This window comes from Prosopis cineraria, unplaced genomic scaffold (assembly GCF_029017545.1).
Source record: "Prosopis cineraria cultivar Desert tree isolate PC_DT_omini unplaced genomic scaffold, ASM2901754v1 PC1, whole genome shotgun sequence".
Lineage (NCBI taxonomy): Eukaryota > Viridiplantae > Streptophyta > Magnoliopsida > Fabales > Fabaceae > Prosopis > Prosopis cineraria.
In genome coordinates this window covers 796,218-817,678 of record NW_026555332.1, presented here as the reverse complement: position 1 = coordinate 817,678, position 21,461 = coordinate 796,218, and the positions used below count along the sequence as shown (strand labels likewise).

The 21,461-nt window shown below is 31.8% G+C and overlaps 2 protein-coding genes across 2 annotated transcripts; both read right to left on the bottom strand.

Moving 5' to 3' along the window:
- LOC129307493 (uncharacterized) lies at window positions 1-3,446 on the bottom strand. Its single transcript, XM_054948475.1, has 6 exons — window positions 3,065-3,446; window positions 2,309-2,458; window positions 1,618-1,876; window positions 1,286-1,504; window positions 1,050-1,192; window positions 1-491 (listed from the first exon to the last, which is right to left on the bottom strand). The coding sequence occupies exons 1-6, from the start codon at window positions 3,353-3,355 to the stop codon at window positions 192-194; spliced, it is 1,362 nt and encodes a 453-aa protein (XP_054804450.1). The 5' UTR covers window positions 3,356-3,446; the 3' UTR covers window positions 1-191.
- Window positions 3,447-4,228: 782 nt separating this feature from the next.
- LOC129307248 (uncharacterized) lies at window positions 4,229-7,011 on the bottom strand. The gene is made up of 2 exons (XM_054948153.1): window positions 6,851-7,011; window positions 4,229-5,647 (listed from the first exon to the last, which is right to left on the bottom strand). Exon 2 carries the CDS (start codon window positions 5,564-5,566, stop codon window positions 4,736-4,738), a length of 831 nt encoding a protein of 276 aa, XP_054804128.1. The 5' UTR covers window positions 5,567-5,647; window positions 6,851-7,011; the 3' UTR covers window positions 4,229-4,735.
- Window positions 7,012-21,461: the final 14,450 nt, after the last annotated feature.

Below are 21,461 nucleotides of genomic sequence, written 5' to 3'. Positions count from 1 at the left end.
TTAAAGAAACTTCAAGCTTAAGTTTTGTCCTTTTTGAAGCTCACATATCATACAGATATTGGAATCATTTTTTCCCGGATTTCACAACATTTTCCTATGTAAGGCATCAAAATCTTGCTGAGAAAGCTCTTACTATTACAAATATGTACATACTTTAAAGTGTGAGCAGGACAAGTTGTTAAATTCTGGCCTCACTGCTTCCTGCCTGAGACAGTTTTCTTTACAGCTCCGACTGAAACCAAGAACTGGTCTAGAGATGATAATGTCCTCATGTCATCGGGAGGAAAATAGCTTGCAGCTTTTCCCATGATTGATGAAAATACAAGAGAGAGTGAAAGCTGACTAACATATCGCTCGCCCAGAAGCTCATCCAGAAATGCGAATGCTGCCCGGAAATCAGAACTACTCGCATTTATTGGAGCAGCAAAATGAGCAGGGATTATTCTCTTGAATCTCCAATCCCGAGAAATGCTATAAACCCATTCTCTCACCTGGATGGTAAATTCATATTTCATAAGAAGACCAACAAGATGAGATTCAAGAAAATGATTACTATCACTCTAGTTTCACCGACACATGCAACCTTCCAGTTATTTATTATCTGGATTTGTGAACATCTCAGTAGCAATGTCAAAACAGCCCACATGCCTGTAAGCCAGCTTGTTTAATCAGTCCATTGGTGGGCATCTTTTAGGCCCATTTATCTGGTCCAGTCAGCTAATGCGTTAACTTGTTTAGGTTTAACAGTTGGATGATCCCAGAGCTTCCCTTGAAGGATACTTCTCTCTCTCTCTCTCTCTCTCTCTCTCTCTGTTTCTTCTGGATGGAGTTCCTTCTCTCTCTCTCTCTCTCTCTCTCTCTCTCTCTCTCTCTGTGTTTCCTTTAGGATGGGGTCTAAACATTTTGCGCATACACAACCACGACCAGTGTAAATATAAGAGTAAAGCAATAATACAAATAAGAATAGCTGCTCCATGATTAAATAACAATCAGCATCTCAGTCAAAATCTCAGAACATAACAGAAATTATGCAAAAGAAAAAGGATTACCTTTTCAGGAACTTTACTGAAGACCAGTGTCTTCACAATAGGTGAAACAATCAACTTCTGTGACATCTGTTCAAAGCTAGCATTTGGTTCCAAGAGATTTGATGGGCCAAGAAACAAGATTTGTAGAACCATCCTTTCCCATCCTACACAACATTGTATAGAACAATCAGGCTAAATTTGACCACAAATGAAAAGCAATATGATTTGTGACTAAACTTCAGAAATAGAAAATAAACCTTTTTGGCGGTTCCTTTTGTTGTCAACAACTGGTTCGTCAGGAACTTCCTTTCCTTTACTAAGAATTTTTACTGCCAAACCATTTTTTGCAGATGCTAACAGTGATTCTTTGCTGATACACTCTGGTGGCTGTCTGGGGACAAAAATAACAGCATCTGTCACCAATAGTGTTCTTGAACGCTTATGGTAGAAAGCTACCTCCACATATGGCCCAATCCCTGAGACAATTTACACGCAAATGAGATCTTACCATGTAGAATCCTGAAGATGAAGTATAATGCTATACTGTAATTTTTTTCCTTTCGGTGACAGGATATGCTGCAATTATTACCAACTTCTGGGGAGCTTAGAATTTTGTGCTCAATTTCATCAGCCCAGGGGGTAGATGAATCATCATCTTTCAATGTTTTAGATCGGAAAATCCCAAAAAATTCTAGTGGTAAGTTCAATGGCCAACTCCATTGCCTTGGTGCCACCCATACTTGAGCACGTGGAAACTTTCTAGAAAATGGACCAACGAATATTTTATGCTCATAAGCAAAAGTAGGAAGAACAATATATTCCACTGGAGCTCCCAACTCTTTGACAAGCTGCCAGAAATAAGGCATTCAAATGTTATAAGTTAGTCAATTTTTGTCAACAAGGTCATTCAGATTACAGATCTCTCCATGCAATAAAAGTTCTTAATCAGCTCATTAAAGGTCATTCCAATTACACTTATTCTACCATGTGTTTTGCACTCTGAAAAAGATCAGCAATAAGTTAAATATAAATATAAGAGAGAATAAGGACCAATGCCTGAAGCCCATCATACCAAGTTAGTTCCAATTCCCCAAAAAAAAAAAGTACAAAACAATACTCCAAAGTCCACAAAAAGGTGGACTTCAATATATAGGGGGGCATTTTCCACTTTACAGCAAAATGACGAGAAGACTTTGGCATGTACTTGCATTAATGCTGCCACAAAAGCTATTATACGTTCTCATATCCAAAGTAAGGAGACTTGGTGAAGAAAATTAAACCTTCATGCATTCATCAGTTGGAGCAATGGGTGCATGTACCCATAGGCCTCCAGATTTGAGTTTGATAACAGTCATCCTAATGTTTGTTGAAACACTGCTGAAACCTAAGGCTTGCTCTTGCTCAAACAGCCATATACATCCCTTCACGGCCTAAAACAAGATAGAATAAAAGGAAGTATAAGTAGTTTTAAAAAAAGAATTTCTAGCTAATAAATTTACAGCAAAATGTTGTGTGAATGAACTAATATTATTATTGGCATTACTATGCACATACAATGCCAGACATAACAAATGTCATCGTCCTGAAATCAAGATGTCATTAAAATATGCCCTCCGTTCATTTCAAATGGATTCCGGACGAATACATGCATTTCTAGTTCAATATTCAGAACCCGGAAATTTAAAATAAAAAAACAGAGTTGTTATTTCTTTCTAGTCAAGGAGAACATAAGATTGAAGAGTGAGCTCCAGTAAAGTTGGGTTTCCATAGATTGCCTGAAAAGTGCTAGATAAAAATCACTTAGGTTTCATTCATTCACTGAATAGTCGTTGATATAAAATGTTAAAAAAGCTATTATGAAGATTACTTCCCCCATAAAATGATCTTCTAAGATGTAAGCTGCACTTCAACGAGTAAGGTGCAGAATGAATAAGAATAATCATGTGTACATAAATAATCTTATTCAACATACAAAAATCCCAGATAATAAATATGAAGAGATCATAAATTCACCAGTACAATTTAGAATAGGTTACCTCCGTCCTGATAGTACGCCTATTGAGGAAAGGACCCAAAGGGAAAGGAAACCCAGTGAAATTGAAGTAAAATCTGCCACTTGGATTGCCGCTATCTTGTGTTGTGACGGTGGTGCTGGTACCGGCTGAAGCCACAACCAAATTTGTGGAATTTCTTCGTTGTTGTGTTGGTTTTAGATGTAAACAAAGGCCCTTCAAAGAACCACCAAGAAAATTCGAACTTGATTCGTTGAAATAGATGGGGTTCTGTAAAATTGAAGATTTTGGCGAAGCAATGGCAATAGCTGCCATTACTAGAGGCCTACAATTTCGTCGCCAGAAACAATGGCGTACTGCGCTACTGTGCAGAGACGAAGGACCCTGATGGGAGCCATTACAGGTTATACTTGTGACACGTGGACCTCATTTTGGACTTGGATTGTCCTACATGGATCTTCTGGCAGCCTTAGATTAATTGTGGAAGCTGCTAAGTTAAAAAATAATTTGAAGATAGGGAGAAAAAAACGCAGAAGACGCCAAAGAGTAGAGAATGAGGGAAATTTCTAGAACAACGCCTCCCAAAAGGTGAGAAGTCTCTTCATTTTACTTTACGTTCTTTCGATAGAAACTAAAATCTATGGATTAACTTTCAGCCAAAAATAAAATTATGGATTAACTCTCATGAAAAAAATCTATGGATTAATTAAGAAAATAAATGGGATATAAACGAGCCTATGCCTCAGGCTCATTCCCTTCTTGCCATATTCTAGTGACTCAAATTTAGTGGTCAAGGGGAAAGAAGTTCTGAATTTCGCTTAAAGTAATAAAATTAAGTTAAGCTTAGCTTGCAGTCGCATAAGATCGTATCTATAATAAATATTTTATAAACTTAAATAATTAAATGATTTTTTTCTGATATATTTTAAAAAATTATTTATATTATTTATATATAAACTCATTTATATGATTCAAAATAAAATGAACTTTTATCCTAGTCATTTCTGACAAAACAAAAAAACCACTTATAAAGTTTTATAACTCCCAAAATTTGTTTCCAGTTAATCAATTTGGACATGTCACTAACAATATGGTTGAAAGAAACTTGCCAAAAAAAAAAAGTGTTAAAATTCTTGCTCCATTTCCCACCAAAAAATAATTAAAAAGGTTGAGCTGTGGATCGGTGGGTGAAATTGAGAAAGATATTCCATTTAAACCTGATCAAGCAACGGTTCCAGTATCCAAGCGGACAGCTCAATCAATCGTAATACAAATGCAATTTACAAAATTACAACACATCACAACGGCAATACATGCTCATTCGTGTCCATGGAATAACATACGAGGTTCTAAAATCATTCCAAGGGATAACTATATCAAGATTCCCACTCCATCAAGTGAACCTTCTGCAAACAGGAAAAGGTTACAACATTATTCATTACAGAATTCCCCCCAAGACCTTGGTTGAAAAGAACTTCATCAACACTAGACGCTGACATTACAATCTTCATCCACCATCCAAGCAAAGAAAAAGCTAAAATCAAAACTCAAAAATCTCGAATAGAACCAGGGCTGTACAAGGGCAGACAAATGATGAATGAAGCCGTAAAAGTGGAAGTCGGCTAATTACAATGCAGAAGCAGCTGGATAGGACCACTTAAGTGAAGCACATACACAGTACACTGTCTCTTGATCTCAGTTGGTAATTTCCCTGACAAGCCAATCCAGACTAGGATACGCGAAGTACAAAATGAGAAATGATGGGAAAGCAAACAGAATGGTGACAAGCATGTACAAAGCCAAAACGGCTGCACTTGCTGGGATTGCATACGAGATAATGAGAAGAAATATGAGGACATGTGGGAACTTAGCTGTCAAGTGGACAACAAAAATCAGTGACTTCAGAACAGAACCATGCAGTCTTTCCATACTGAGGTGATTATCAGCGTAATCATTATATTGATTGGAAACCGATGGCTCTGGATGGGATTGAGGAACACGTTGTCCCCTTTGTATGTTGCCATGGCGTGCTTGACTTCCCATTGTTAGATTGTCCTTGATTGGCCAGAGCGGTTGCTGATGAAGATGACGATCCCTAGAAAGAGTTGATCGGTTCTTCACTCTATCACCATTTATGCTCTCAACCATCCATAGAAGAAAGTAGTTCTTGCGAGGGAATTTGACATTTCCATTGTAAACCAAACGGAAAGATAGAAGATTGCACCAGGGACAAGAGATGAAAAGTGGAAGCTGAATAGGCAACGTTGGAACTTTGACAACAGCCCATTGCAGCCCCAGGATGCAACTTTTACAAAGGGTATGGCCACACCATAAGACATAAGGCACATTTTCAACCATGTTGAAAGATTCCCAACATATCGGGCACTCAAGTCCTTCCCCTCTGCCCACAACAGAAGACATCTCATCGTCAGAGCATTCAGAAGCTGTGTGAGTTGGCTTTACACTTGCACAACCATTCTTCTGCCTCCCACTTCCAGCAAAGCAACTTGATGCAAAATTCCACATTCTGCATCACATTGACATAACCAGGCAAAAGAGCATCATCTGGTCCTGAATGTGATTATCATTTGATCCAAAGCTTCAAGTCTGCAGCATTTTCATTAAGGACAGAAGCATAGTAAGGTCAAACCAGAAACCAAAAAGGGTCAGAAGCTTCAGATGATAATAAACATTTATCCCATGAGGTCACATCGTATGCAATCATGTCAATCGCAAGCATGCATTTGATACCCTTTCTTTAAGAAAATACTTGTTATCTTCAGACGAAGGGATCATGACATATTGATTTGTCAAACTATATTACATCCGCTGAATAAAATAACTACATCAGAATCAGCACAAACAAACTACCGAGAATAGTCTGCTTGTGAGACTCTGGTAGTATCAAAACAGTTTGATTAATCTTTTCTACGGGTTTAAATAGATAAGATCAGTTGGAATGCCATAAACTTGTCCAACAATTTAAAGGTAGAAAAGTGCACCGATGGATCTGGATTTGATGCACTTCTTCAGAAAAATGAACCATGTGTACATATCTTATTTTATTATTAATGAACACGCCGTATGTATATGTTTTCACATTTCTACATCTCCTTTTTATAAATAAAAAAGGAAAAGAAATACGCACGGCACCCTTCTCTAAAGATGTACACCAGATCCATTTCCCTATGCCAACCACACATTAAAAATATTAATGCCAGAAAGCCCTATTGCATTCTCAGATTCTGTTCTTATTATATCATTAAGGCAATCATTTTGGAGTCAGGGAGTAAGAGAAATTTATCTAACTTTACATCATAACGTGCTTCATGAGTAGCCACAAGAATATATTCTGACTAAACTATCGGAACCGGAGAGATATAGTGGCATCTCAGTAAACCCACAACATGATATAGAGAGATGCTGGTTTATACTTACACACATATCAGTCACCAACAACACGATATCTGATGAAAGATTTGACTAAAAAAGTACAGAAATATCAAATGACCTGGGACAAGATGAATGTTTGATGTTTACTGGTACAAGGTCCAACCATTCGCCAGATTTTTTCAAACTTAGTTTCTTCAACAAACCTAACGTCTAAGAATTATACCATCTGACACGATTCGAATTGAAATATGCATATACAAGATTTGAAGGAGCACAAAATGATAGATAATCCAATAGAAATCCGGGGAGGGGGTGGAATTCAGTCTATTTGTCGGCAGAATCAAAACTCGATCCTGAGAATTAAATAAGGAAAGTTGCGGAAGTAAGGATAAATGATGGGAAGAAGATCATTCATACCAATTGCTGATGCGGAAGGTTTAACTCTGAGAGAGTCCAATAGAGAGTTGATCAAACCTCTCTAGCCTTTCCCTCTCTCAGACTCGGTCTCTAAGCAAGAACACCTGCAGCTATCGTTGTATGCATCAATTCAAGTTTCTTGTGTCCCCTGTTTCGCTCTATACAGAGATTGGTGGCCTACTATTATTATTGCCGCTATATTATTATTATTATTATTATTATTATTATTATATTTATTCTATTTTTTAGCCAATTTTTGTTTGGGCTTGATGTTTGCGTTTTGCCCTAAGGACACGCGTCTCTTCACTTAAGTTCTCTCCTTTTCTCTTTATTTTTTAATTATGATTATTCATTAAATTTATAATTAAAATAAGTTTATTTAATAAAATAAAATCAATAATCATGATTAAAAATAATTAAAAAATGGAGAGAAAAAAAAAATGGAGAGACTTCCTCTTTCTCCCACGACTCCATTCTAGATTGCAATTTTATTTTGGTATGATGATTTTTATGCACCCTCCAGACACATTATTTAAAGTTAAGTATCTTAAATTTTTTAAATTGCCATAGTCCTTTATTAAAATTAAAGTTTGTCTTAGTTAAGTTCTGGAAAAATGACAAATAAATATGATCCAAACAGGCAAGCGGTCAAAAGATCACAAATGGGGTAATTATTTTAAAGTTCCTAAAAATTTATTTGACATAGAATTTTTTTTTTTTTACAAAATGAAAAGGTAAATGATAATTTTCGAGAAACAAGTTTCAGTCTATAGAAGTTTATTGACATGAGAAAAAGCTTGAGTATATTCTTTATAGGAGAATGACATTTAAAGTCAATGATTCTAAAGCCATAATCTTTAATTGAAATTAAAAATTTTCTCAAATTAATTTTTGAGAAAATGACAAATAAATATTCCTCGGATAGGAAAATGGTGCAAAGGGATTGCAAAATGGGTTGATTTTTTTAATCTAGAAACCTATCAAACATTAATTTTTTTCAATAAATTACAATAATGCTCTTAAAGATAAATAACAATTTCATAAAAGCAAATGAATACTTTCATTAAGCAGATGACTAAAATAATGTAAAAAATAACTACTTCAATTTCTCAACAAATGAAATAATAATTTCCTGCACGATTTTAGTCACTCACTTAATAAAACTAGTCATTTGCTATTCTGAAATTATGATTTACTTTCATAATTCAACACTTATGAAATAAGATTGAAAAATAAAAGTAGTCATTGTCTTTATTATTTTAATTACTCGCTTAATAAAAGTATTCATTTGCTATTGTCATTTACCTTTGGGACTTTATGATCGCTGATTTCGTGAAAAATAATTTAATGTCAGAAAAGTGTTTAGACACTTCAAAATAATTACACTATTTTATGATCCTCGTTTTTCATTTGTCTACTTATGCGAGATTTATTTGATATTCTCCTTTAATTTTTTTAGTACGCCTATTCCATATATTTTATGCTCATTTTACATATTTTCTATACTCATCTATGGCATTTTCAGTCCTCAATTTATTTGAAGAAATATGATAGGGTCTTGAGACAGACAAATTGTATGAAATGTGTGAACTATGAAATGTGGGTGTGTATTGGTGGCAAAAGTCAGCAGCAGCGTGGAGCCACCACACAATTGTCAGGTGACTGAGAGAGTGCTGCACCTAAATACCGCCCCTGATGACGACGTCGTGTCGGCAACACTTTTTTTTCCATATTGTCTAACATACATTTCTTTTCCATTTTTATTTTAATTGAAATTGGAACTAGCTAGGCCCATTAGCTTCACCAGGATATTGGGCTATCAATGAAGCCCAGCAAGAACAAAGCGGGCCTTGTAGGAGAGGGAAAGAAAAGGAGAGATGATGGCATTTATGTCCCGACACCTTTTTTTAAAAAAAAATGAAATTGTAAATATTTATTTTATTTTAATTTAAAAATAAAAAGTATTTATTTTGTTTTATTTTATAAATCTCATCATATTTTTACCATTTTATTAGATGTTAGAAATGTTATTAAATGTTGAAGTATTTTATTTTTAAAGTATGTATATTTAATAATAAGAATAATAAAAACTTATTTAATTTTTAGATAGAGTTAATAAAATTTAAAATTAACCTTGACTATGATAAAAATGCTAAAAATAACTTTTAAATAAAATAATAGTGAGTATCAATTTAGACAGTTATAAACAAGAATCCTCATTTACAAGTTATATTTTTTTAATTTAATGTAATATTTTAGAATTTAACTGTTAATGTAATTCAATGTTTTGACTTTTGAGACCTAATTAATTATATTTTTCTAAAGAGAAGCCATCTCACGGGGTTACTTTATCCGCTTGCGTGACCGTGTTCAATGAGCAAGTTAAAATTATCTCTGTAGCAACGCAACGTAATGCTCTTGAACGTAACACTGATGAGAACATAATTCTATCAATTTGGAATCATCTTCCTGGAAGCAACTGTGTGGCCAGGAAGAAGAAAGTCACACATGCGTAAAAAAAGGTAGAATGAAAAGAGTAATTAAAGGTTCCAGTCATCATTTTGGGTTGCCAACAAATATTCCAAATCATGTTTAAAGGCGAGAAAGGGGCCGAGCCAACATGGATGAATGAATGAAAAAGAGAAGCAAATAATTGACAATGGAATGAGTGAAAGAGATCGTTTGATGGGGATGTATATAGAATAATAATGATAATGATAATGGTGTAACTAAGAAGGAAGCTCCAAGATGTTGGGTTGTTTTTCAATCAATTTTAAAGGCAATGTAGGCCTCAACCCTACTTTCTATCCTCTCCATCTTTTGTCTTTTACCCTAACTTCCAAATTCTATGGGGTTAACCTGCCCTGAGATTAATCACATCCTACCCCAAAAGAGCGAAGCATTAGTCATATCCTAATATCAACCATTCACGTACGTACTCTCAACCAATAATTCTGAGTTTGATTCTTAGATATGTGTAACCGTGTTAAGTTTTATTTCTCTCATGCTCCTACTTGCTTGAGTTTAACTTGGATGTGGCTAGAGTTTAATATGTGACTTCTTAATGGTAAATGGTTTGGTACCAAAAATTATTAATCACATTCTAATTCTCTCATAAATTATTAATCAAATCATATGACTACGGTTCATTATATTCAACATGCATTGTAAAAGAGATAATTACTTTCAAATCCAACGAAGAGTGTATAAATTCAAAGTCCCGACTCCCACAAATTTCATAAATATCTCACAACTCAAGTCCCTCATGTGTAAATAAGTTCTTAATTATATTCAATTACCAAAGTAATAACATGAATTATTCTTGTAAAAAAGCAACTTCATTCTTTAAAAAAAAAAAACAACAACAACAACTTCGATTTATACATAGAAATAACAACTTTGCTTAATGTAAATGATAACTTGACTTGAGGTGGTCAATAAATAACGATTTAAGTATCTATGAAAAACAATTAAATTACATATAAGTAACACTTTAAAAAAAGCTTAATTTTCTATAAATGATAATTTGGATTTATGAAAATAACAAATTACTTTTATATAGATGACAACTGCAACATTAACTACAGAAATAACCAATCCCAACTCAATTATAACGTCCACCAATAGTGTAAAGTCATCATTACTAATTCAATACTCAACAAATACACCACTGATAATCATTTAAGTTAACCTCAAAAGGATTACCCAATCCTAATTAACCATTTAAAAGTATTTTAAAATCCAAAGGTTTTTCTTTTAATAATTGGGATCATAAACTTTAAACTTTATAAAACAAATCAAATATGACTTTAACAAGTCAAAAACAAGATATGAATAAGTATGGAAGTATATAATACCATTTGATAATAAGAAAGTTTCAAAACTAGTTAAAAAACATCAAGTAATAAAGAAAACAAAGTAATGCATTATAACATGTGCGCATGTGCCACGGTTTGTTCCTCTCTATACCTCGTCTTATTTCTCTATTCGATGTTTGATTAAGGTAATCTAGCTATTTACAAAAAACTCTTTTCAAAATCTAACTAATAGCATAGGTTCTACTTTCAAATAATTTCACATATAAAAGTTTGGACACCTAAACATATTTTTTACACTTCTCACATCACAAGAAAATCACTTTTCACGCTTGTCTACACTTTTAGACACAAAACCCAACACTTATGCTAAAAACTGCCACTAATACCTAAATCAAACTCTATAAACCTAGAATAACCTATGTAATACACCACATGCACATAATAACAACAATATCTCATTGTTAACTCTCTACCCTTTAGTAACAAAATAGAAAGGAGATCTAGCATTGCATTAAAATCATAATATTATATTTATGTACCATTTACACATATATCTGTACTTACACTAGTATTTTAACTTTATAACAATTCTCATGCATATACAACAACCCAAGACCCAAAATATACAAATTCAACATTCAAATAACTTAGTACAAATATAACAAAAGAATACAACCTTATTTAGCAAGTATCATCATAAATTACATATAAATTTAAATAGACAAGCTATATAATAGGAATGTCAAATTCTCAAACCTTTATAGCTTTCCCTTTTTCCACACCCAAGTTAGAGCCTGTGAAGTTTTAAGAAAGAGAGATGAGTACAATCACTCAATAACTAAAGTACATTTATCCTCTACAATTGCATATCAATAGATGTTCAAAATCATCATACGTTTTACAATCATATCATAATGTTCATTGCTATAATACTAACAACCCAAGTAGTAATGACAATTCAAAATTTACTACTCATTACAAATTTAACAACTATATGAAACATCGGATAACATGCATGATCAATTGCTTTTTAAATCCTTCTTATACCTTCCAATTGAAACTATGGGTTACAAATCAAATAGGGCTTTGTCCATGTAAATGAACTGCACAAGCTTACCAATTGTGAGGAGTGATCTGACCAAAGATCATCACACTCATTCTCGAACCATGGCTTCCCCCATTATCAAATTCCTAGGATGTTGTAAACCTTAAGCCTATCTCTTCAACAATTAAGTAAAGATAATTAGGTTCGAGTTCCTCAAAAAATAATGGAATAATTCCTCGACAAAACAATGGGACAAAGCTATTCCTCAATTCTAATGATTAACAGCCATTACCATGTGAATTTTATCTACTCCTCTTCTTAGATGAATTTCTACCAAAACGATCATGCAATAAATTATGCTCACTATTTTCTCAAATTCACATATACAGATACAAGCTCATTGAATTCATATAATAAGTTATCATATGTGAGCATCACAATTATCTTCACTTATCACACATAACTTCTTCTCAATCTCATATACTCATTTACATTTGTATATTCTTCACTTCACTCATACATTGCATTTATAATTATCATATCAACACAATCATCTCATAAATTTATCAACATCTCATTTCAAAACTTAATTGTAATGTCTTAAAAATTTTAAATTCAAATATTACATTTATAATCAAATAGGTTAATCAAAAAAAACACATGTTTTATACACATTTACAATCATATAATTCAATCATTCATGTCAAACAATTCATTTTTGAAATCATAAATCAATTAATAAATAGCTACACAGAAAAAGCTTCTCTTAATTACCTTAAACCTTTAAATGATCAAAGATTTACCCCACTACCAATGCTTTCAAAGCTTGATCTCAAGATCAAAGGCACAAAAAGGGTTCCTTCACATTTTTTAGCCAATTGCATGGCAGCACATGACGCATGTGCCACAGCATCAACCATAAAGTCACTCTTCCTTATTTTTCTCTCTTTTTGAGGTCCAGGTGACCCGTATCCACTTCAAACTTGAATATAAGGATGAAACCACAACCTAAAAAATTCATTAGCCCTCTTTGACCACACAACACAATAATTTACTTAAGTACTCTTAATTATTCTGATTAACAAAAGATAATTTTTTTAAGATGTTACAAATAGCTATTATAGGATTGGAATTCAAACATGCACAAAGATTCAATAGAAAATAAGAATTAGAAAGGGAAATATAGAGATAGTCTGTCGTTACAAATAGTTATTATAGGATTGGAATTCAAACATGCACAAAGATTCAATAGAAAATAAGAACTAGAAAGGGAAATACAAAGATAGTCTGTCCAGAGAGAGAGGAGAATCAACAAGAGAGAGAAATTATAATTCATTCCATACCCCTCATAACTAACTTTGGCATTATTATATCCCACCCTTGTCTTCCAGCTCACACACATTCCAGCTCGTCTTTCTAATTTATTAGCTTCAACATACTTAGGTTCTATCCAAGTCACCATTCAAGTTGCCATCTGGGCCTTACATGTAACAGCCCTCCTCGGGATCTCACCGTCACCCGAGGCGCTGGACACTCTACCCCCAGGCCCCACACCAGGGCGACCCCACCCCTTACGATAAGCATCAGGAGACAAAGGCTTCCCCGCAGTAGTGTGCGGATTATTCCCCTTGCGGAGAGCCTCCCCAGGTTCGATCCTCCAACCTCTCCTACATAACAAAGTTGAGGCTGAACCTGGTACCATTGAACCACGTGGTTCAATGGTACCAGGTTCAGCCTCAACTTTGTTATGTAGGAGAGGTTGGAGGATCGAACCTGGGGAGGCTCTCCGCAAGGGGAATAATCCGCACACTACTGCGGGGAAGCCTTTGTCTCCTGATGCTCACCGTAAGGGGTGGGGTCGCCCTGTTGTGGGGCCTGGGGGGAGAGTGTCCAGCGCCGCAAAAGACCTCGTAGGCGGGGTGAGCGGAGGGCTGTTACATTACATCATATAATTTAGGTTAAAATCTTGGACCGAAGCTATTAGGCCTATAATAAAAACCCCTCTATTTGAATGGACCTCATTTGCAAGGTCCAATGTTAGATACGTTTGCTTTTGTAAACTTCAGGTTAAACGAGTAAGATTACCTTTATTAATCCTTCCCAATCTCCAAAACATCAATGTAATTATCAAATTTTGACAAATTATACGAATAGGATCCCAAGTTTCATAATTTAAAATACTTTCATACACTTTCAACCTTCACAAATTAAAGTTTAAAATATGTGTGGAAGCATGGGAATCAAAGAAAGATTCTAAACATTTAAAAATAAACTTCAAAACAGTGAACTGTATAAAAAGCAGCACATGCACCATGGCTTAACACTCCTACGTCGTGGCATGTAGCCTCTGTTCCATACACTGCGGCTTGAGGCTTCATATGCCACAGCGCATTACATGATTTTGACAGCAAAGTTTGCTGTCAAATAACAGCACCAGGGACGAACTTTTGACACATCCTATTTCTTCATTCGACGTCTAATTGAGGTGATCTAGGTGTCTACGGAGAGATTTCTCCCAACTCTATCTAATGGTATAAGTTTCACAATCAAATTATATCTCCATTAAAAGTTGAACACTTAAAACCAATTTCACTCCTTTTTCACAAAAATTCACAATTAAGGTGTCCAAACTCCAACACATATACTAATAGCCTATACTAACTCTTAGACCACACTCAATAGACCATTTAAAACTCGTGTAATACACCATAAATATTTGAATACACACATATCATAAATTCACCTCTCAACTCCTTGATTCACAAAAACAAAAAGGGAGAGATAATTTTGCATAAAATCATTAATATTCATCCAAAACAACCAAAATACACTTTATCTTACTTGCACTAATATTTTGGCCCTATACAAGCTTTACAACTACATTACCACTAGCTCAAGGTACAAAATACACAAAACATTTTCAGTTATAATGCAAGTAGACAAAATAATGGGATGAAATTCTAGTTGACAAATTAACCATTAAAATACACATATAAGTAAAAACTAGAGGCCTACTAGTATAATTTTCACTCAGTCCTAAGCCTTCAATCATTTTCCCGAATCCTAATTCGATGAACTAGGCTTTGATGATTAAAAAATGAGGAGTAAGTACAACCATTGAGTAACCAAGGTCAACTTAACCTATACAATCGCATATTAATTAAATGGATGCCAATAGCAATAAACTCAAATATCATACACATATAGCAACTATAGCATTGGCCACATCAATAACAACCAAGTTATCGAGCATGCAATCATTGAATATATCATAATCATACACATATTGGGGTCCCAAAAATAACAACCATGCACCCCTAAAACATATCGAACCACAATAATAACAACTCTATGGCCAAAACTATAAATGCATGATCAATACTAGCCTTATATCCTTCTGTTACCTCTGACATGAAACCGATGGGTATCAGTGGCTACGTCCGTAAGTCGAACTAACTCAACCTTCTACTTGTAAGGAGCTACTAAGTTAAGGTTAACTTACTCACTTGTGCACTACGGTTTCTCCCAATACTAATAATCATAGAGTGTCATACCCCTAATCTAACCTCCTTATGAATTGGTAGAGACTAATTAGGTTTGAATCTCTCAAAAAACAAGTGGGATAGTCTTAAATCAATCATGAGATAATGGCTACCTCTTGATTCTAACGGTAAGCCACCACTATCGTGTAGGTTTACCAATCTACTCCTCTCCCTAGGCGAACTCTCAGAAATGATCATGCTATGCACATATTACACATTATGTAATTTAACCGACAATCATATCATATCTCATCCACAACCATATTCTTTTCCCTATTGACAAGTGACATATTGTTAGACATAATCCCAAGTGTCCTATCACATTCTTGGCTAATAAAAGAGGCAAGCTATTTAGTAACAAGTTATTAACGACCATATGAGCCTTCCAAGTATAGAAGAGTGAAACTCAAATAGGATCTTCTGAATAAGTGATGGTTGATAATGAGGAATAACTAGTCAACCTCTGTAAAGGAAATCACCATGGTGCATCGAGTATCCTAATTTGGCAGTAGGATATGCCTCTAATTGACTTTTGAGCATCATATTTGAAGATCAAACTTGCCCATACATAGAATAGATGAGAGAGTGCATCCACGGCCTGATTATCCTGCTAGTTTATATTCAATACTGAAATGGTAACCTAGTAGCTTGGGTAAAGAAGCTTCTTGCTCTGATGTCTAAACTTGTTAATCAGCCAGGTACCTCAAGTTGGCATGGCCAGTCTGAATAATGAAAAATTGGCTGAATAGATAATGTCAAACTTTGGAAGCAACTTCTGTAATCATGTATAACTCACATGAATATATTGACTGGGACTGCAATTAGGGTAAAAGCTTCTTAGAAAAAAACATGATGGGATGACTATTTTGATTGAGAATAGCGCCTATATCTTTCCAGAAGTATCAATCTCTAGAATGAGGGGTTTGTCAAAGTTGGGCAAAATCAACACAGGAGCATTACCAAGGGTTGGTTTCAAGGCCTCGAAAGCATTCTAGGACTCCTTACTTCATTAGAAAGCACCCTCAGCCTATTGATTAGTAAGATGTGGCACAGATTTTGATCTCTGTCATCTTCTTTTTCTTCCAACCTCATTAGAGGTCATGTGGTGGTGATGTTGCCATAGTATACATAGAAATGTAAACTATATGGTCATAGTGGTGATGCTACTACAATTTCAGCGAGAAGTATAAATTATATGGTCATAGTGGTGATGTGCGCACACGCACGCAGAGAGAGAGAGAAAGAGAGAGAGAGTGGTGAGGGTAAAAGAGAAGGTGAGGGGCCTACATTTAATATGTTATTATAAAAATATAAAAGGTGGGACCCACAGACTAAAGCAAACGAAAATCAAGAAAGTTAATGTTGGGGTATTGAGTTAGTAAATTTCATAAGTTGAGGGATATAAGTGATTCAAAGTTAAGTTTAGAGTATCCAGTAATCTTTTAATAAAATTGAGGAAAAAAAAACCATTAACCCAATAATTAAATAACAAGTTGAGTTATATGTAAATAAGAACTTACATATATAAGAATAATAAGTTAGGTTTATGTATATAAACAATTCCAGTTAATGGAGATAACAACTTGACTTCAAATAATTAAATTATTAAGTTGATATTTAAATACCAAGTCATATTATCATTGATCGATTAATGTTTTGGTTCTACCCACCAAGATCACCCCTTCCCAAAATCAACCTGCTACGGGTAATTCTCTATGTTCTGGAAACAATCAGCCGTGACTTCAACCATGCATGTACATGCGACTATTCTTTATTCATTTGTCATGCGCTAAAACGCTTTCACAAAATGGTCGTAAATTATGTGCGCAACTTTTTTTTGGTCTGTAGTAACAGTCTGACAGATACAGTAACATAAAGGTGGGATTCATTACTCAAGAAAGGTTCATATCAGACTCGTGACCACCAATAATCGTCCCCTGATGGAATCGAGTAACACGTTTCACTTTTGGCAAAATTGAAATCCAAAAAACAAGACAACATGTTCTAACATTTTGCCTTCTGAGTGCTTTCGTAGATGATGCTCCAGATTCCTTTTTCCTCCTTTATTTTCCAAACAAAAATTTTCATCTCTTCTTCCCCTTTCAGATTCCGAAAGGACCACTGATGTTACGTTCACTTCCCAAAACACGGATTCATATAAGCACACCGTCCACTGTCCCACTGTGTCCTCTTACGTGTATTTGGCGTCTTCCGAGAGTGTTTTCTAAGAAATTGTGCACGCACCAGAGCTTTTTCAGATATTGAGAGACAAGTAGACAAGCAGTTTATAGACATGCGGGCCCCATTAATGCAAGTTTTTTCAAAAATAATTTTTATATAATTTAAAGATTTTACAAAAAAACCACTTTATAAAGATTGTATAAAAACAAACATTATTTTATATTTAATTAAAATAATAAAGAAGTGATTTAATCATTTTAAAATTTTATGATATTTTTTTATTTTTATTTTATAAAAATAATTTATTATTTAATTATTTTAAAATTTTATCATATTTCAGTGTATCTCACCTTTATAAAAAAAAATTTTCTTATCTAATAGAATTATTTTTAGAAGGGTAGCTTCTTAAAATAATTAAAATTTTACATTTTTGAAATGTTAATTATTTTTAAAAATTTAAAAAAATGTCAGTAAAACTTATAATTTTCAAAAAATGGATTTTTTTTTATAAAATAAGCTAAAACAAACAAGTATCATACTTTCTTCATTTAAAAATGTAAGGTATTTTTTGAGAAATTAGATGTTAAAAAATATAAGACATTTTTAATCTGTTGGGATGCAATCATTATTTTTTTTAAAGTGCCCTTATTAATAAATGACTTTATATTTATTGTAAGGTGTTTAATAGGGTAAATATGAAAAGATAAGATTAGTTTGAAAATAGGTAACTATTTTATTACATGTGAGATTCTGTTAAAAATACCTCATATTTTTTAATAGAGGGGATAGATAATAACTAAATACGTATGATATTTATAGTAATATTATATATGTATAAATCTTGGGACCAAGATAAAATTATAAATAGGGAAAAATCAAGGGATCAAAAGTTTATATTTAATAGTATCGTTAATAATCACTATAAAATATTTTTAATTGAAAATTATTAAGTTCACAAAAATATTTTTTAAAATTTAAAATCAACAATAAAATATTGTGCTAGATATTTTGATTAATTTAATAACATCAAAACAACTATAAGTTAAATTTAAAGCATAACAAATATTTATTGAAAGTGATATAATAAACTACGGTTATTAAGACTTCGAATCAAAATTTTGAAAAATGATAGCGTAACAATCACAATGTTGAGAATCAATTATTAGTCATTTTTCATAATGAAGATAAGAATTTTGTTAAAATCATTCAATATATTTTATTTATTTTTATAAAATTCACTCTGGTGATTAATGTATGAAGATTTTTTGGGCCAGAAAAGAAGGGATCATTATATCTATAAAACATATGCTTGATAAAAATTTCAAGGGGGCGGTCGAAAAAATTAAAAAAAAATAATATTACGTGCATTATGATTTAAGAAGTTAAAAATAGTTAAAAAATTTATTTTAACTTATTTATGAAAAAAATTACCTATTTTTTCAAAATGATATATTTTGTTAGCTTTTGTTATATTTATTTAATAAAAAATCGTTTATTTTTTTGAAAATAACATATTTTGGGATAAATTGATTAACTGGCTGAAAAAAAGTTTTAGGATTGTTTCTTTAAGATTAAAAAATAAGCAATTTTTAAATAATTTAAAAATTTTATAAAAAGGGATTTATATTTTGTAAATATTTTATAAAAAACAAACATTATTTTATATTTAGTTACAATAATAAAAAATAATTACTAACATATTTTGTCAGGTTTTGTTATATTTATTTTTAAATTTTATTATATCTTTCTTGATTTTTTTTATAAAAATAATTTTTTAGTATATTATTTTAAAATTTTATGATATTTTTTCATATCCCGTCTCTTTAAAACACATTCTCTCTCTTATACTGCATTAAAATATTTTTAAAATTTATTCAAAGTAACTTCCTAAAATAATCAAAAATATGCTTTCTTTGGATTTTGATTATTTTTAAAAATTTAAACAAATATAATAAAAAATCACAAAATAATTTTTTTAAAAAATTAATTTTTTATGAAATAAGCTAAAATAAGTGGGCCTCTCATGGCTAGAAAATATGGACCACATTGATATATGAGAAATTTATTATTAAAATTTATAAACAATTTATTATTGATATAATAAATGAGTTACTATATCTAAAAAAGCCCCTATATTTTACTAGTTTTTATCATGTTTATTTAAATTTTTAAAAATAATTAAAATAAACAATATATTTATGATTATTTTAAAAAATTATTTTGAGTAGTTTTTGAAAATAATTTAATATGATTAATGAGTAAGAATGTTTTGAAAAATTAAGATACATGAAGATATAAAAATATATAAAAAAATTATTTTTACGAGACAGAAATTAAGAAAGATATAATAAAATAAAAAAATAAGTAATAATAATTTTTTTATTATTATAACTAAATTAAAATAATATCCTTGCTTTATAAAATCTCTACCAAATAAATTTATTTATGTAAAATTTTTAAATTATTTAAAAATTATTTATTTTTTTATTTTAAACAAGCAAGTCCAAAACATGCTATGTTGCATAAGAAAAAATTTATTCATAAAATATTAAACATATAAATGATAATGAGATAATGCAGTATTATTTTCATACTAAATTATAAAATAAGTTGATAAAAATAATATTTTATTAAAAAATAATTTTCAATATTTTAATTTAAAAAAAGATAAAATTGAAATGATTGTGATATAACAATTAAGTTTATATGATAGGTATTTTGAAAATTTATGTTATTGTTTTGAAAAAAAGTAAATTTATAGTGTTATTGAACTTTTTTATACTTAATTTTATCTTAAATTTTGATATGAGAGGAGTATTATTCAAAGATAATTATTTATAATACTCAATTTTGAAATGGTAAGTATTTTTTTTAATTTTATTTATAAATTATATTTTAGAAAGTCTATTTAATTCTGTTTATGAATCACAGCACAACTTTTTGAATAATATTTAAAAGATATTTTTAAAATTATTCTTTATGAAAGAGAAAAAAATAACATAATATCACTTTTTAAATTTATTATATAATAATATATTTAAAATTTTACTTCCTTAGTTTAAAAATATAAAGTATTTTTAATCAAATCTCACCCTTTGATAAAGTAATTACCTACTTTCAAACTAACATTATCTTTTAATATTTACTCATATTAAATATTCTATAATAAATAAAAAGTTATTATCAACAGGCTCACTTTAAAAAAAGATAATAATTATATCTTAAAAAATTAAAAATACTTTATATTTTTAAATATTCAATTTTTTAAAAAATATTTTATATTTTTAAATAAAAAATATATTTTTATTTTTTATATTTTTTTATATTAATGTTGATGAGATTGATAGAAGTTGCTTGCGTAAAAAGAGAGTAATATATGTTATGAAAGAAACGTGTTTAATGAGTAGCAAAAAGAAACAAAGGCAATATTATATATATTAAGTATAGAGGGAAGTACAGTAGGATACGTAGAGTGAAAAACTGTGAAAGGCAAGGGAATGGATCCGACTGTACGGTGACAACGCATAAGCATTAATTGCGAACCTTCCTCCCTTCTCTCCGAAGCTCCCTCAAGTCCACGTCATCTCTTCCGCCCTCCCGCTCCTTGGATTTTCGATAACCCCAAAGTCCAACCTCCCTCTCTGTTCTAAACGACGCTATCTCCATGGCTCTGGTTACTTTCATTCTCATCTATACATACCATCACATCATTTCATATTTTCATTCTTTAATGTTGCGTTTGAATGCAATGTGATTTGAATTTGGTTTAAATCTCTATTATTAACTAGTTTAGGAATATTAAAAAAGGCTAATTCTCGCCCACCAAAGGTTCGAATCTCTATTGAGACAGTGTCAATAATTAATATTCAAATAAAAAAATATATGTGAACAATAAAAAATATATGGGTTTGGATCCAAATTTATATTTTATTATAATTTTTTAGTAATTTTAAATATCCTATACACTCTAATTATTTGATATGTCAATCACACTAATCTTCTTTTCTTCTAAGTTTTATTTTCAT